This window comes from Sebastes fasciatus, chromosome 1 (genome assembly GCF_043250625.1).
Source record: "Sebastes fasciatus isolate fSebFas1 chromosome 1, fSebFas1.pri, whole genome shotgun sequence".
Taxonomy (NCBI): Eukaryota; Metazoa; Chordata; class Actinopteri; order Perciformes; family Sebastidae; genus Sebastes; species Sebastes fasciatus.
Genome location: NC_133795.1, coordinates 28,823,251 through 28,838,736, shown reverse-complemented (window position 1 = coordinate 28,838,736; position 15,486 = coordinate 28,823,251). Strand labels below are relative to the sequence as shown.

At 39.2% G+C, this 15,486-nt stretch overlaps 1 protein-coding gene across 3 annotated transcripts in view; it reads left to right on the top strand.

The window, feature by feature from the left end:
* Positions 1–15,486, top strand: part of cdh22 (cadherin 22) — a 191,188-nt gene that overhangs the window by 145,651 nt on the left and 30,051 nt on the right. For all 3 annotated transcript variants that reach the window (XM_074641992.1, XM_074642011.1, XM_074642002.1), the window contains one exon: positions 13,401–13,522. In XM_074641992.1, coding sequence (XP_074498093.1) covers positions 13,401–13,522 — 122 coding nt within the window. The remainder of the gene's footprint in view (positions 1–13,400; positions 13,523–15,486) is intronic.

The window sequence follows — 15,486 nt, the reverse complement described above, 5'->3', positions numbered from 1 at the left end:
TGCATCATCAAGATAACACAAGTAGAACAGCAATGAAATGAACAAATCATTATAATTTAACTTTATAATCTTTCACAATACAGTTAATAGCAGCCATGTACTCGTCCTTCTAATATCGCAGGAAAAACTAAATAAACAATGACAAAACTTAGAGGAGGGGCAACTAAAACTGTTCTAATAAAGAACACAAGTCACGGCTCAGTTAATAGAACGAGAAAGTTAAAATTGCTCTGATGATTGGCAAGCTTTGCATGCACCCGGTGCCTACCAGTGACGAAGACTGTGCAAGTTGAATTAGCTCTCCCAACATTTGTCGACTCCCACCAGGGTGATAAGGGGTGACAGACATCCTCAAACTGCTGTGATCATTAGCTACCAAAGCTTTTGACACATTTTCAGCAGGAGAGTGTTGTGGCTTTTAGCTTTGAGAAAGACAGGGAATGAGAACGTAATGTACGGTAGTAGAACAACACTTCAATAGGCGTAAGATTATGTTGTGAACAAAATGTATCATCTGAGAACAAGATACAGAAAGTGTCATGGGATGGGAATGGAATACTAACTCATAAAAATGCCAACATCAATAATTCAAAGTAGAAAAAAAAATTATATTCTGCTTTTAATGGAATTAATTTGTGTAAGATGTAGTTTAACAGACTGTAATGTAGCAGAAATAGTTAAAATATATTGTTAAAAAAAATTCTTATATAAACACAACCTTTACATCATCAGAAAATATATATAACTTATTTTCTATTTAGATTAATTTGCTGTTTCCAGTCCTTCGTTTTGTTTGGGAGATAGTTTGTATATTCATATTGTGCAATTGTTGCCAGGGGGCGCCGTGGTTAACAGAGCTATGAAAAATGATAACCTTTAAGCTGTATTTAAGTGCGAGTGTGGACATTTTATTTAAAATATTTGAACATTACTTTTAAAAGTCTGTGTGTCTGTGCTTTAGTATAGTGCAACTATATCACAGCATCATGTTCCGTTTAACATTATCTTATCTTTAATATCACAATCCAAATCATATCCGACAATAACTAGGGCTGCACTGAATAGTTCGAAGCTTTGCAGCTTCAATCATGGTGTTGACATTCAAGTTATTATTATGAATAACTTACAGACACATTGCATGCTATAGGTCACCTTCTCTTCGCCTCTCTCTCTCTCTCTCTCTCTCATACACACAAACAGCAAGCGACGCAGTGCTCAGTCCTCTTCAAAATTCAAAAGTGCTCGTCAAAAGTCAAAATTTATTGGAAAAAGAAGTAATCATTTCCAAAATTCACAACATATTTTTATTTAACAAAATATTCTGCTTCAATCCATACTTGTTGGCATTTAGCCTTTCAAAACAACATTTTCATTGCGGTTTAAAAATTGCTCTCCCGCTTGCAGCACACAAAAGGAGGAACGACGTCCAGTAAAAATTTAACAACATCAACAAAATCCCTCAAAATCATATTTTTCCCATTTTTTTAGGGTGATGACCTCGTAAAATATGACGACATACATTCAAAACTTCCTTTCGAAAACCTCAATAGAAGCTTCAATTAAAAAAAAAAAAAAAAAGACATTCGGTACAGTCCTATCCATTTAAAATTCACTCGTCACACATGCCGATTAACGGGGCTCAGCGGGCAGATATGCCGCTCCACCAGAAACCTCTCTAAATGCACAGGAAGGCGCAGATTCTAAAGATATTTTTTTTAACATCTTAGTTCTGATAGCTAAATTGCCTTAATATTGGCGCAGGAAAAATACAATCTTCGATCATCCCTTCAATCGTCGATACCCGATCTGATCGCCAATCGGCTACCATTTTCATTACTTTTGGGTCACAAATAGTTTCGTATTGTTCAGCTTTACAGGCAAAACAGCTGATCAGCTAGAAATGCATTGAGCTGATCTTCATCTGTTCTGCCAGCCCATCGAGGACATCATAGTCCTCAGTGGTAGCCATCGGTCTCATCTTCCACCAGGTAGAAAATACAGTCATTATCATCGCTTGTCTTAGAGCTGGCAAACACACCACTGAAAATTAAGGTAGAGTTTAAATTTTTTCATCTCACCGGGTCCTTTAGTCACAGCAAAGAAAATGAAGAATGTAATAACTTGGGGGAGCTGGGAAGTTATTACTATACCATTAGAAGTAAACTTGAGGAAGGAGGAGGCCTGGTATTCCTCACTTTTTTCAATCTCATACAGATGAAGTGATTTTGGGATTGCAGTGAAAGCAGAGGAGATTGCATTCTGCATCTAAATGGTATCCACTATTGCACACAAGAAGGCAACAATGCACATAAACAAAGCTGATTTCAAAATGTCTTCATATTTGCTCCTCGCTCATACCGCCTCAGATTGTGATTACTCCAATAATCAATACAGCCTAAACTGAACAGTAAGCAGTCTCACCCAACACAAACATTAAGACCAAATTAGACTTTCTGAGTCTTGTTTTTTTTTTGTTTTTTTTCCAGCTGTAATTCCCAGAGCAATTTGGGCGCTTTTGTGCTCCACTTCTTTGTGCTTGGCATTATGTCATAGGCACATTTTAATGTTAATTGAACATTTAGCGAGGCTCCTAACCCTTCCAATATCAGACATAAACACATGCCTGCACTTTATAGATAAAGCCTCTCACATTGCCTTCCAAGGAAACATCCGGACAGACGGAGTCAGTGGTCAACGGCATCAGAATTCCCATCCAGAATGTTTCTTTATCACCAGTTGGCTCACAGACTCCTGAGAGGCGTAGACGCACAGACAGGACAGCGACAGAAAAAAAAAGAGAGACATAGAAAGCAAAAAGGCCACAAGAGAGATGGGAATAGAGGGGTGGGGGGGGGGGAGCAGCTCGTGAGAGTATTTTAAGAAAGGACTTCATTTCTCCATAATGATTTTATCCTTCCTTTTTGCATGGGTCCCTCTGTTCATTAAGGCTGGGGAGCCACAAGGTCAACTTGTCTGAGGACGTTGTTAGGACTAGAGTTTCGTGGCACAACCCTTAATGATTCCCCCAGTCCATTACTGACCTTTGAACTATCGCATTGCCACTGTATCAGTATTGGACAAGTGACAACAGCTTTCTGACAATGTTAGGAAGTCTGTGCCCCAGGATTAACCCCGGCTGCAAAGCTGCAAGACACACACTAAAATGTCAATTACCGCACATACGTCTATGCACTCGGTAAAGATGTTTTAGTTCAAGTATGAGCAGACTGCACTGTGATGATACCCCACCAATCAAACACAAATATACACACATGCACACACAGCATGTCTTCAAATTCACCCAATTAAAAGTAGCATCCCAGACATTGTCAGTGTAAAAGAGGAAACAACCTCTCATCTGTATAGTACTTGTCTCCCTTCCAGAGAAACACAGAACCCCCTGAGTACAGGAGGAGCATTTAACCGCACTGTCACTAGCCGGGGTACTCGTACTTCCTGACAGTCTTCTCCATAGAAACATATCAGGGTAAGTTAGAGTGACATATAATTTTCGAGAACTGATGGCAAGTATGATATCACCTTGCGAAACTGCTTTTTTACCCAGACAGGTAGGTTGAAAAAAAAGAGCATCACCCTGAGGGCAAAAAGATACCGAGCTGGAAAGTCTTTATCTCTTGCACTGTTGCAGGGAAGAGACATTTTCTAAAGCATAACTTTTCTCACCTGCCGTCTGCGAACAAATGCACGCTGTTTTATTTTTATTTATTTTTTTAAACCGTTAGAACATTATTCTCTCCGACTCCAAATGAATCACACACTTGTTGCAGCATTGTAAAGCAAGATAAGTGTCTCTTTTCAATCACAGTTGGAAAATGCAAAAGAAAATGGATCTGAAGGTGGAAGAAGAAAAAAAAAATGGAAATCCTATTTGCGGAGTACAATACGTGATTCACATCAAACTGGGAGTCAAAATGAGATGAAATTTGGTTAAAGTACAAATCAGAGGATGTTATTTTGTACAAACTGTGCACCACAGAGTGTTTAAAGTGCTCTGCATGGATAAAATGCTATAGTGCGAGGCACATCTGTCAACAAGGTTGGGCAGACATAATAATGTGTCATCGCAGACTAGAGGCTGTGACCTGTTAGTCTGTCCTGTTATATAATTACTTACATGTCCTTACTGTCAGTTTAGCTGCAGAGAAGAAGGAGATCCTGAATACTCAAACAGTTGTATGATGTGTTTTGTTTTCCTACATTTGGTAGGTTAACATACAGTAATTTTTTTTTTTTTAGTCATTTCTTTTTTATTTATTTTGATTTAACCTTTATTTAGCCAGGATAATCCCATTGATATTTTGAATCTCATTTGCAAGGGGATCCTGTTTCACCCGTGCACAACATAAAAACACAAATAACAGACTTTAAAAAAAAACAGCAAAAAGTTAAAAACATCATAAAAACATGAAACATTCCACAGTAAAAAACAAACGTAAAACATTTCACAGTAAAAAACAACATGAAAACATAAAACATTTCACATAAATGTGACAACAGCCTTAAAACAAACAAGTTACATCAACCAAAGAATTTTCATTCAGTGCCAGGACAAGTACATAATCTAGTTTAAAATGTTTGTGTAGCTCACTCAAAGATGACGGTGCAGATATTTTAAAAGAGCTTTCACCAACAACAGTGTGGGTGATAGGAACGAAAAACCTCATTATGCAGATAAACAGCAGGGGTCTCCAACAAGCAGATTGTGAACTACCAGTAGCCTGCTACCCGTTTCTGAGTGGCTTGCTAAGAATATGTCCATAAATTTGATAACACAAAGTCCTTTTTAAATTTCTATCGAATCAAATTCACAGACCCTTCTGACACAAAATGATTATTTGCCAATCAGCTGTCAATTAAACGAATTACGCTGCTTTCATGTTTGGTTACATCAGTGACGCCGTAACATTGGGTGATGTTAGTAAACTAGCAAGCACACACCAGATTTGACAATGACTGCAGAAAATAGCGAGGCCAATAATAGGCAACAAATCTTCATGAGGAATGGGTTTCTTTTACGTGAATGTGAAATGTGAAAATAATAAATCCCATGCACTTCAACATCCACTCCTTTATTACAGTTTGCATTCAGTTTTTTGTTAGGAAGTTAAACAGGCCATAATTCCTTCTCTAATACCTATTTTATATTGCTGTGGAAAAAATCCCCCTTCGAACAACTGGATTTATTCAAGTTTCTCGACAAATACTACATTTTACAAAATTACATTTGAACACATCATGATAACGTTAGAATTTACCATCGCCCAATACTCATCCTAGAGCCTGAACACGTCATAACTTTAAATCAATGGCACCTCCCGTTAAGCTGTCGTCCTGCTGATTTCAACACAGATTTGTTGATACAGTGTAGCATTATCAGGAAAAAAAATAGGGTGGGTCACTTGGACGCGTCGATAGTGAGTTTAACAGTCTACCTACGGTACCGTTAGGTATCCACATGCTTACACATTACGTTGGTATCAGAGTAGTGTGATGTAATGTGTACGTAGCGAGTGAGTGGACAAGCTGTAGAGAGAGAGATGCGCTTCGAGCAGATTAGCTGTTTGGCGATTGTCGGAGCAGGGAAGAAACTAGCGGTAAAGTTGCCTTGTGTTATTAAATGTACAGCAGTGTCACACTTTTTGCTCTCCCCACTTGTGAAATGAATCCTGCACCGTGTTCAGGTTTAGGCATCTTACGGGGACCGGGGAGACAGGTGGTGGTGCAGTGCTCCGCCGGTGATTCCGGTCTGGTCTGGGTCGTTCAGGGCCGGGGACAGGTGTAACGAGCACAGCAGCATTTTTCTTGACGAAAAAACAATCACTAGTTCTCTTCATTTTGAATTACCAGTATGTTTTATGGTTGTGATGCTCGAGGAGGAGTAGGCTACAGGGTGCCATTTGACAATCACACACACACAGAGACAGACCTGTCAGGCGCATCGGTGCGCCCAATGAAAATATTTAGTCGCACTCGACAGATTTTTGGTCGCAAATGCGACCTGCTGAAAACAAACAATGTTTTAAGACAACAGTCTCTGTTTACCAAACTGACGAAGAAGGCCAACGCAGCAACAGAGACTTAATTTTGTGGTGCACATCGTAACAAAACACGAAAAGCCCTTTGCCTATGGCGGGATTGAAATAGAGGCAATGACTGCAGTGGCTGAAACGTTATTAAAGGACCATACAATTAAAACAGATATTGCTGCTATTGACGATCAAATTAGCTCTCAGGGGAAAAAAGGTCGGAGACCCCTGATATTAAGCATGTAGAGAGAGTGCTTGTGGGAAAATTCTAGCATTCAAGGCCACAGGATTGCTCACTTGCATTGCATTAGTTTCAGAATATTGTAAAGATGAATGGTTACATAGACACGACAGTCATCAGCGTTATGTAAATGGTGTTGTTTGTTGTGTATTGATGTGCTTTATAGAGGAGCAGTCTTCACTGGGATGAATATGAAGTGAACTTTTTGTTTGGTTGCTTCTTTATCATCTATGCATTGATGATTGAAACTCCACTCAGTGAATTTTGATGAGACTTGATGCATCCACCACTGGAGTGCAGCTTGTTCATAATCACATTATTGCACTGATTACCATTACTTATTTGACTGTTATGAAAACAGCGTGTAAGTCTGAAGGGGTGTAAAATATCTTCACACTGAAGCATTTGACGAGTTTTCTAAACTGGGATTGCTCCTCATTGCCAAGACCAAAAACAGCACCACACCGATTGGATGATAGAGTCAATTCACAGTTTTCAGTCACCAGCAGAGGTGTGTTGATAGAGACACTGTGAGGTCACAATCACCGCCAGTTTATTTCTCCGTTTTCAAATAAACAAAGGATATTGAAGATTTACTTTCTGTAAAGGGCAACTCTGGCAGCATTGCCCAGCTGTGATATTGACAAAACAGTCTTGTATTACATTGTGAGATGTGTCTTGACAGCAGTGAGGCACCTCATGTGTGACTTACCGAGACTGTGTGGATACCTCAGCCAGGAGATTAACAGGAGATTGCTGCCAGAATGGTCAAAACTTGCTAAAATGTACCATAGCTGTCCTTGCTGTCAAGATGTCATTGTTTTAGGATTTTGTGACTCTAAACTTCCAGCATTGACACAAAACTTAATCACATCACATTGTTCGACCACAACAATGCTCCCCAAGGAATATGAATCTGGATAAGGTTTGGTTTTTGAAACATTTTCCTTATGAAGAAATGTCAGTGCAAGTTATTTTTTCATCATTTCTGTGATATTTAGGAAGCATCAATTAGGGCCCTATTTAAGCGATCTATGGCGCATGGACTAGTTCATGGCGTCCAACTCCACTTTTGCTAGTTAAGCGGCGCAAAGTAAGGCGCAAGGGGCGAAAGGGTTGCATTTAGTCACTAGTTAATCATAGGTATGTTTTGGGTGTAAGGAATTAAACCAAACCCTTTAAAAGTCAGGTTTACCTGCACATTTAAAAGGCGGATTCGTCAAATTGCTGAGGAAACAGATCTGCTCGTGCGCGAAGAGAAAGTATGCGAGTAGATGTGGTGCTTGGCCAGTAGACCCTCTGCCTCCGCCGTCTCCCACTCATCTGTTCCATCAGCAACTCCATTTGACTGCATATGAGCAAATGCACTGATGACGGCATAGAGGGGGCTAAATATGATAAACTTGTATTGATAAATAATGAAAACTGTATTGCTCTCCGAAGCAACCCACGGGAGGGCAGCTGAGCAGAATCCTCTAGAGATGCATTATGCACGGGCTTGCAGCCGGGCATTGCCGGAGAGGCGGTGTGTAGCACAAAAATACATTAGCCTCAAAACGCCGCTGTTTAGGGGGAGAGGGCCGCAAACTTTCAAGTAGCGTACGACTACACTCGCACAAACAAAGGGATGACACGTGGCGTGTGTGCACTGTGAACTCTCTGGTCACGGCTGTGACTGGAGGAGCGCAGAGAGTGCTGCAGGTTGAGCAATACAGACTGCCTTAGGGCCTTACTTCATTAAATTCTGTTATATTTTGAATTGTCACCTGCCGCCTGAATTTTCTGTTTTCCTTAACAAAAATATAAACATTGTATATATGGTATAAACATGGTATATACTACCGCCGACACTGTATTTAACTGAGGAGAGCTGCTGCACGTCCCTGTGTTTATCAAGCAGAGTGTGTGCGTGTTGTGAACCTGCCTATGTAGACGCATCTTACTATCAGAATAATGCGCCAGACTTTAGACCAGGTTTTTGTTGGTCAATGGTGCAATGTGCCAACAAAGCACCTGACCACACCTCATTTTAAGACCATGGGCGCACAGATGGGCACAAGTACATTTGCTACTTACACAACGTGGGTGCTGGGTGTGAAAATGATAACTGTGTCAGTCTGAAAAGCTCCACTTTGCGCCTGATGTTAGAAAGGGCCCTTAGTGTGTATAGTATGTTTTATTTAGCATATACAGTGAGTGCGTCTCACTTGGTATTTGGATGGAAAGTCCATTTGGTATTTTATTTATTAGTTTGGTGCTATAGGTTTAGTGAGATTATTGTTTGCATTAATTTTGTCCGTGAGGGTTTTTTTTTGTCATGGAAATGAATGAAGAGCAGACGGCGCATTACAGAGAAAACCTTTGCATTTAGAAGCCTGTTTTGATTCTCCTTGGTGTATCAGACATGCGTGTGTTCCCAGTTGCTAAATCTGTTTAATCTTGATAGTGGTGGAAATTAGTTTCCGTATTTGTTGTCTGAATATTGTAATGGAAATGAGTGGCTGTCACTGCATACGGGGATCAGCACCTGAATCTGATCTGGTAGCTTTTGTGAAAATATTTTGTCTTTGAAAAGGGGGTAATTGTGGAATTTTATTTGTATCTATTTAATGCGTTTGCGACATTATTTGACAATTTCTGAATATTTTCAAACAGTATATATTATTCAGTGTGTTCAGATGGTCTAGAATTATTTATAATGTTTTATTTACTCACAAAACATTTACAGCTGTTAGTTCTTAAACACACAAAAACTCAAAGTGCTGTAAAGAGACTTTGGTTGTACGCTGGTGAGTCTGTGTAAGATCAGAACAATGCAAACTGAAGAAAAATGACTGTAATACTTTGTAGTCTCTGTGCCTACGTGGCCAGGCCTCTGGCTCAGTAAAGAAACCAGAAGCAGACGCTGTTGAGTACATTCGTATCCTCAATTTCCCCTCCTGACAAAAGTGACATTTTAAACCAAACTGTTTCCTCCAGCAAAGAAGATGAGCCATTTGGTCGTAAGGAGCATGCGACTCCTGACAGCCAGACACCCACACACATGCAAGCACGTGTATGCAAAGACGTGTGCACACACACGCTCACATCCTCTATCTGTCTTCCCTGAAGTTATGTCAGTATAATGCAGTGCCTGAGAGATCTACTATGCAGTCATTCTGAAAGATTCGCAACAGCTGGTGAGTGCCGCACAGATGCAGAGCATGCCAATAATCTGTTGAAATCCCTTTATTCTTCCTCTGTATCTGAAGACAGATTTAGAACGGCGCCACTTGGTCCAGATGAATGAACCTGTCTCACTGAATAACTCTTTTTTTTCCCCCATGGAGGGAGTTTTGGGGTGGGTGGAGGCGGGGCTTTCTATTATTGTTTCATCTGTTTTCAATTCTGGGAATTGAAATGTAAAATGTGTAACGTCTGATGATTGCTGGTTTTCATTCTGGCACAGTGGGGACAGCAGCATAATGTGACGACGAAATTAGAAGAAGAGGGAGAAGAGAGGAGATATCTCTGTGCGCTCTCTGTGCATTTATGTTTCTTGCTGCTCTGGCAAAAAAGCAGTCAATTAAAACCCTGCATTGATGTGAGGATTATGCTATTAGTTGAGACTAGCGTTCTCATTTGCTGCTGTGCCACTGGTGGGCCGAAGTGTGTGGTGAGATAGAGGGAGAGAGATTCAGAATTTGCCCACAAAAGTTTGTTGATTATCGGTTTTGTCTGGCTGTTTTTGGTAAACCGTTCTTGTCATTTTCTTCTGTCCGACCTGTGGCCAACCCGTATGTCATCTGTCCTGCTCATAGACCTAAGAAAATCATAGACACATTGGGCCTCATGCAAAAACATTTTTGTATTCTTATCTTAACTTTCTCTTAATTTTTTTTTTATACCGTGGGCAAGAGTGTGTCGTGTTAGATTCAGGAACTTTAGATAACCGTGTAAACGACCTGCGTAAACATGATGAATGCCACCTGTGCGTAAATGAGGGCGCAATCATGAGAATCGGAAGGAAGTAAGTCAGCCATGACGCCATGACCTGGATACACCCGTTGACTTTATTATATACAGCGATAAATCAACCTTCAATTAGTGTATAATTTAAGTCGTTTTGCAGTTTAAGATGTTCATATTGATATAGTAGAGTTATACAATAGCATTAATGGCCAGTTTAAATTAATGATGATATCGTTGGGCTATAGGCATACATTTAGAATTATATTATAATTTGAATTGCAGAGTCAAACAGGATAATGTCAACATAATTATTATGATTATTATATTATTTCATTTATATAGGATTTTATTTTTTTTATTATTATTTTTTCATTATTGTAATGAAATATACAATCAATTAGTAAAACACTTGGGTTTGGATAACAGCAGTCTAATTGCACATGACTCCTTCAACCTTTCTGGACCACTTATAAATTCTGTTCTTAGCTATAAGAAAAAATTAAAAATACGAGAAAATTGGTGAATGCGACAAATTCGCCTAAATCATTCGTACAAGCCACTTACTGTATGGACGAATCTGTTCGTACGAGTGGTTCTTGCATGAGGCCCAGTGTCTCTGTGTTTGTCCACAGGTTTTTGTTATACTTTTTGAAGCCTGAAGTTTACCCTTCTACATCACCTTGCGACAAGTTTCCGGAGACAGAATAATCCAAACGTGGGCAACAAAGAGGAAACTGGGTGGAGCTGAGGTGGGGCAAGAAAGCAGCAATTACCACGGCTGAGTGTGGAGGAGATTTATCAATTACAGCAAACACGCCTCCAAACATGTCACCCTTTAAGCTTCAATGTCTTCTTTATGGAACACTAATTTAAAAAATTGCCGTGAAGACACAAATTAGAGGGGATGTGACCATTGAGACCCAAAAGAATAAGAGACTGACTTTGTAAAGATAAGTTGAGGGTTTTTGTAAGGACATCAGTCCAGTCTCCAGGGCCAATAGAAGACCACGTTGCAATTATAAGAAAGAACAGCATTATCATTAGTAAAAATACCAATTTGTAATTTTTACTAACAACTGTCCTCTTTCAACCACGCAAAAAGGACATGTTTTTTTTAATTGAAAATACATATTTACAGTGGTAAAACCGAATCAATGTTAGGTCTACCAACAGTCAACATTTGTGTATTTTAATTATGAAGGGGATCTTTCCCAAACCTTAACATTGTCTACAGGATTTCCCTAAACTTAACCGAGTTGTGGTAGTTTCCCAAATGTATGCATACCTTTGTGTTAGGGATAGCAGATCAAGAAACACTCATGAGTATTTTTTATATTAGGACTTGTTGTATCAATTTTTTGTTTTCGGCACTTAACTCAGACTTCCCAAGGTTAAAATTGTAGCAAACAATGCGTAGAACCCTTTGGTGCAAAGTAAACAAAGAAAAAAGGTATAGTTAGATTTAGTATATATAAGGCACTGCCATCTTACAAGAGTTAGTGTGACTTTTTCTTCTCTGCATTTATCAAATGGCAGTAGTTTGTTACTAATACCGTACTAACCATTAAAAATGCAAACACTAACCCGGAGCACTTAATTTAGCTTTCACAAGTACATGCCTCAGTCATTTCAGAAAGTGAAGGTCCTCATTCTTAAGAGTGAGTTCACTTAATTGCACTTAACTATCTGCAATATTTACATAATTACGACTATTTAAATTCATTCACCGGAGCTCCTTTTACTGCAAGGATTTATGTGCGTTTTTTTTTTTCCATCATTGGATAATTGCCAATAGCTGCATGTTGTTACATTTTCTGTAGGGCGCATGAACTGGGTGGTGACAGCTGTGTATACTGATTTATTCATAAGCTATGTACTCTAATTAACCAGGATATCCAGACCAACACTTGAAGCGACCAGATCACTCATTTAACACAGAGATAATGTTCTCTCTCTCTTTCCATTTCTCTCTCTCTAACTCACCTCTCACATAAACACCCGCGCACAGCACACGCTGGGGGCCTCAGGCTCCCTTCTGTACTATACATAGTGTTTTATGAGTAAAATGGAAACTCCATCAGACATTATCATATGATTACGAATGGGAATTAAGATTCAAGGAGAAGTCGAGATAATTTGAAGTGGGTTTTGCTTGTACTAATTATTTAATCTTCTCCACTCACACGTTTATATTCTGGCCCGTTAAGAAAAATGTCTTGAGAGTGCATTGTGATGTTATTCCTCGTATTTTATCTAGTTGAAAATGTCATGAGAAATCAAATTACAGCTTTTCATTTGCTATTTCGTCAAAAGCATTTTATTTGTCGTTATCGTCGCGCTGAGCTGTGCCTCTCACACTCAGACTATTAAACAGCTATATAGTGTGGTGTCATCATCAGATAGTGAGGACTTGGAGACAAAAATGGAATCTCTGGTACCATTTTCATGTCACTCACCGGTGCCAGAAAGTGTTATTCAGGTAATGAGTGCAATTTGAGCAGGCATTAGATTAAAACCTTCAGCACTTAGCCACAATGCCAAAGCAACTGTCTGCTTTCTTGTGGGAAATTGCATCCATCTGAGTCTTGTCTCGCTCATACTAAAGGCAGACAAGATGATTATTAAGGGTCTTGCTCATGGACCCTTACGCCAGTATATGTCACAATCAGAATGGTAGCAGCAGCTGACATCCTCTGTCAATCTACTACGGATCTATTTAGGATTGCTGTGTGGTCAGTTGCATTTTGGCAGTGTGCTTACAGCCTTATCCCTCTAGTTACAAAAGTCTGAAGAAAATTGAAGTGTAAGCATAAAGCACAAGTGAAATGTGGTTAGTGTAGAGAGCTTTATTGATTCAAGAAAAAGAAGATCTGTATTTTCGGATGCGCACAAGACGGACGACTGAAAACTGTGACTGAAACGCCTCCGGTGTAGACACCCTGTTACTTGAGAAACAACCAGGATCAGAACCTCCGTCACTCAGTTGCCAGGAGATGGTGTTATGTGTTACTTTATCCAACCACTATAATCATTGTGATTTGTTGTAAATGTTGTTGCAAGCTAGAATGTCATGCAAAAACAACACCTGCCACAGCTCTTTACGGTTATCTAAATGTGTCAAGACAGACGTCGTTAATGTGTTTTCTTCCTGTCTCGTGTAGAGAACCACACCATGGCGTCCCACTCGGCAGTGAGTATTCGGATTCTGGATGTGAATGACAATCCTCCTGAACTGGCCACACCGTACGAAGCCTCCATATGTGAAGATGCCAAACCAGGCCAGGTAAGTTTTGCATTTTCACAGTAAGAATTAGATCTGTACATTTAAAAAGTCAAAATGAGATGGACAAAACGTCATGATATATGTTTGCTAAGCAACAAGTTCAAGATGAATGTTGATGAAGTTATTGTAGCTTTACAGATTGATCCTCCATTTCATTACTGATGATGGTAATGAAGAGGCAGGAGTTAGGCCACTTGAACAAAAAAAACAGTTCTGTGCCAAAACACTAATAAATTACATTAACATCATAAGAAAACATACTTGTAACAATGCCACAAAGAAACATATTACCTGTGGGTAATTCAGTCTGAAAGGCAGCACCAAAAACAGCACACAGCCCACACAATATTGGGCACACTGCATTCATTAGTGTACAAAACTCAAAGCTAGTTATTGATGTGAAGCAAACTGAAGTGTACTCAGCTGTGGGTAGTATATTGGAACATCGGTGATTGTTTTTTCCATTGCACACATTAATTACAATAGTACTGTAGGAGGAAGTAGATGAGCAAGCAAGCAATTCATACATTAAACAATTATCACGCAAATATTGAGGTTACATAGCTCCATTCAAATCAATTCTAACATTATATTAAACACCATGTAAGTAGAAATAGACAGAGACAATTATTAATACTCTTAATTTTCATTGGTCGCTATTCCAAGAAGCCAAGGCTTCCAACCTTAGCTTTAAGCGAGTCAGCCAGGAAGAATAGAAACAAAGACAGCTTTCCCAATTCTGACCGTTATCTTCACTGAAAATATTGTTAGACAGAAGGACAGTTTGGATCAACGTCAATGAAGGTGTCTGATATGGAGACCCAGTATCCTTTGTTGAGCTCATTTGATTTAGACTAAAGTGACTCACAGGAAGCAGCATGATCACCGGCTTCTCTCTAAATTAGTAGCTTGATCGGCTTCACACGTAGCCTTTTTAAAAAAAGTGAATCTGCATTTTTCTTGTTTTAGACATCAAGTTGTTCAGGTGTTACTTGCACCATGACGGAACATGAAATGATACAGCCATTCTATGATGTGTGATATAGCGAAGAGCACTAAATAACAGTAGCATAAACATGTATTGTCTAGAGCTATCAATCAATTCAAATATTTAATCCTGATTAATCGCATGATTGTCCATAGTTAATCGCAATCAATCGCGAATTCCTCGCACATTTTTTATCTGTTCAAAATGTACCTTAAAGCGAGATTTATCAAGTATTTAATAAGCTTATCAACATGGGAGTGGGCAAATATGCTTGCTTTATGCAACTCTATGTATATATTTATTATTGGAGTTAAATTACTAACACAAAACAATGACAAATATTGTCCAGAAACCCTCACAGGTACTGCATTTAGCATAAAGAAATATGCTCAAATCATAACAAGGAAAACTCAAGTCCAACAGGCAACAACAGCTGTCAGTGTGTCAGTGTGCTGACTTGACTATGACTTGCCCCAAAACTGCATGTGATTATCATAAAGTAAGTATGTATGTAAAAGGGGAGACTTATGGGTACCCATAGAACCCATTTTCATTCACATATGTTGAGGTCAGAGGTCAAGGGACCCCTTTGAAAATGGCCATGCCAGTTTTTCCTCAAAATGTATCATACCTTTTGAGCGTTATTTAGCCTCCTTTGCAACAAGTGTATGACATGGTTGTCACCACTGGATTCCTTAGGTTTTCTTTTTCAGATGATGCCAGTATATTCACTCTTCACAACCTCCAAAGTTGCGTTAATGCAATAAAGAAATTAGTGGGGCTAAAACAAATATGTGTTATTATCGCATTAACTTTGACAGCCCCTAGTATTGTCATTAAAATGTAAAACCATAAACTGGCAAAAGGCAGAACAGCCAGAAAGCAGAAGAGTTTTAAGAAAAAATGTCAGGAGTAACAGAAGGATACGCCTGTACATCAGTATTAAGTTAACAATGCAGTATCTGTGCCAGTGCAT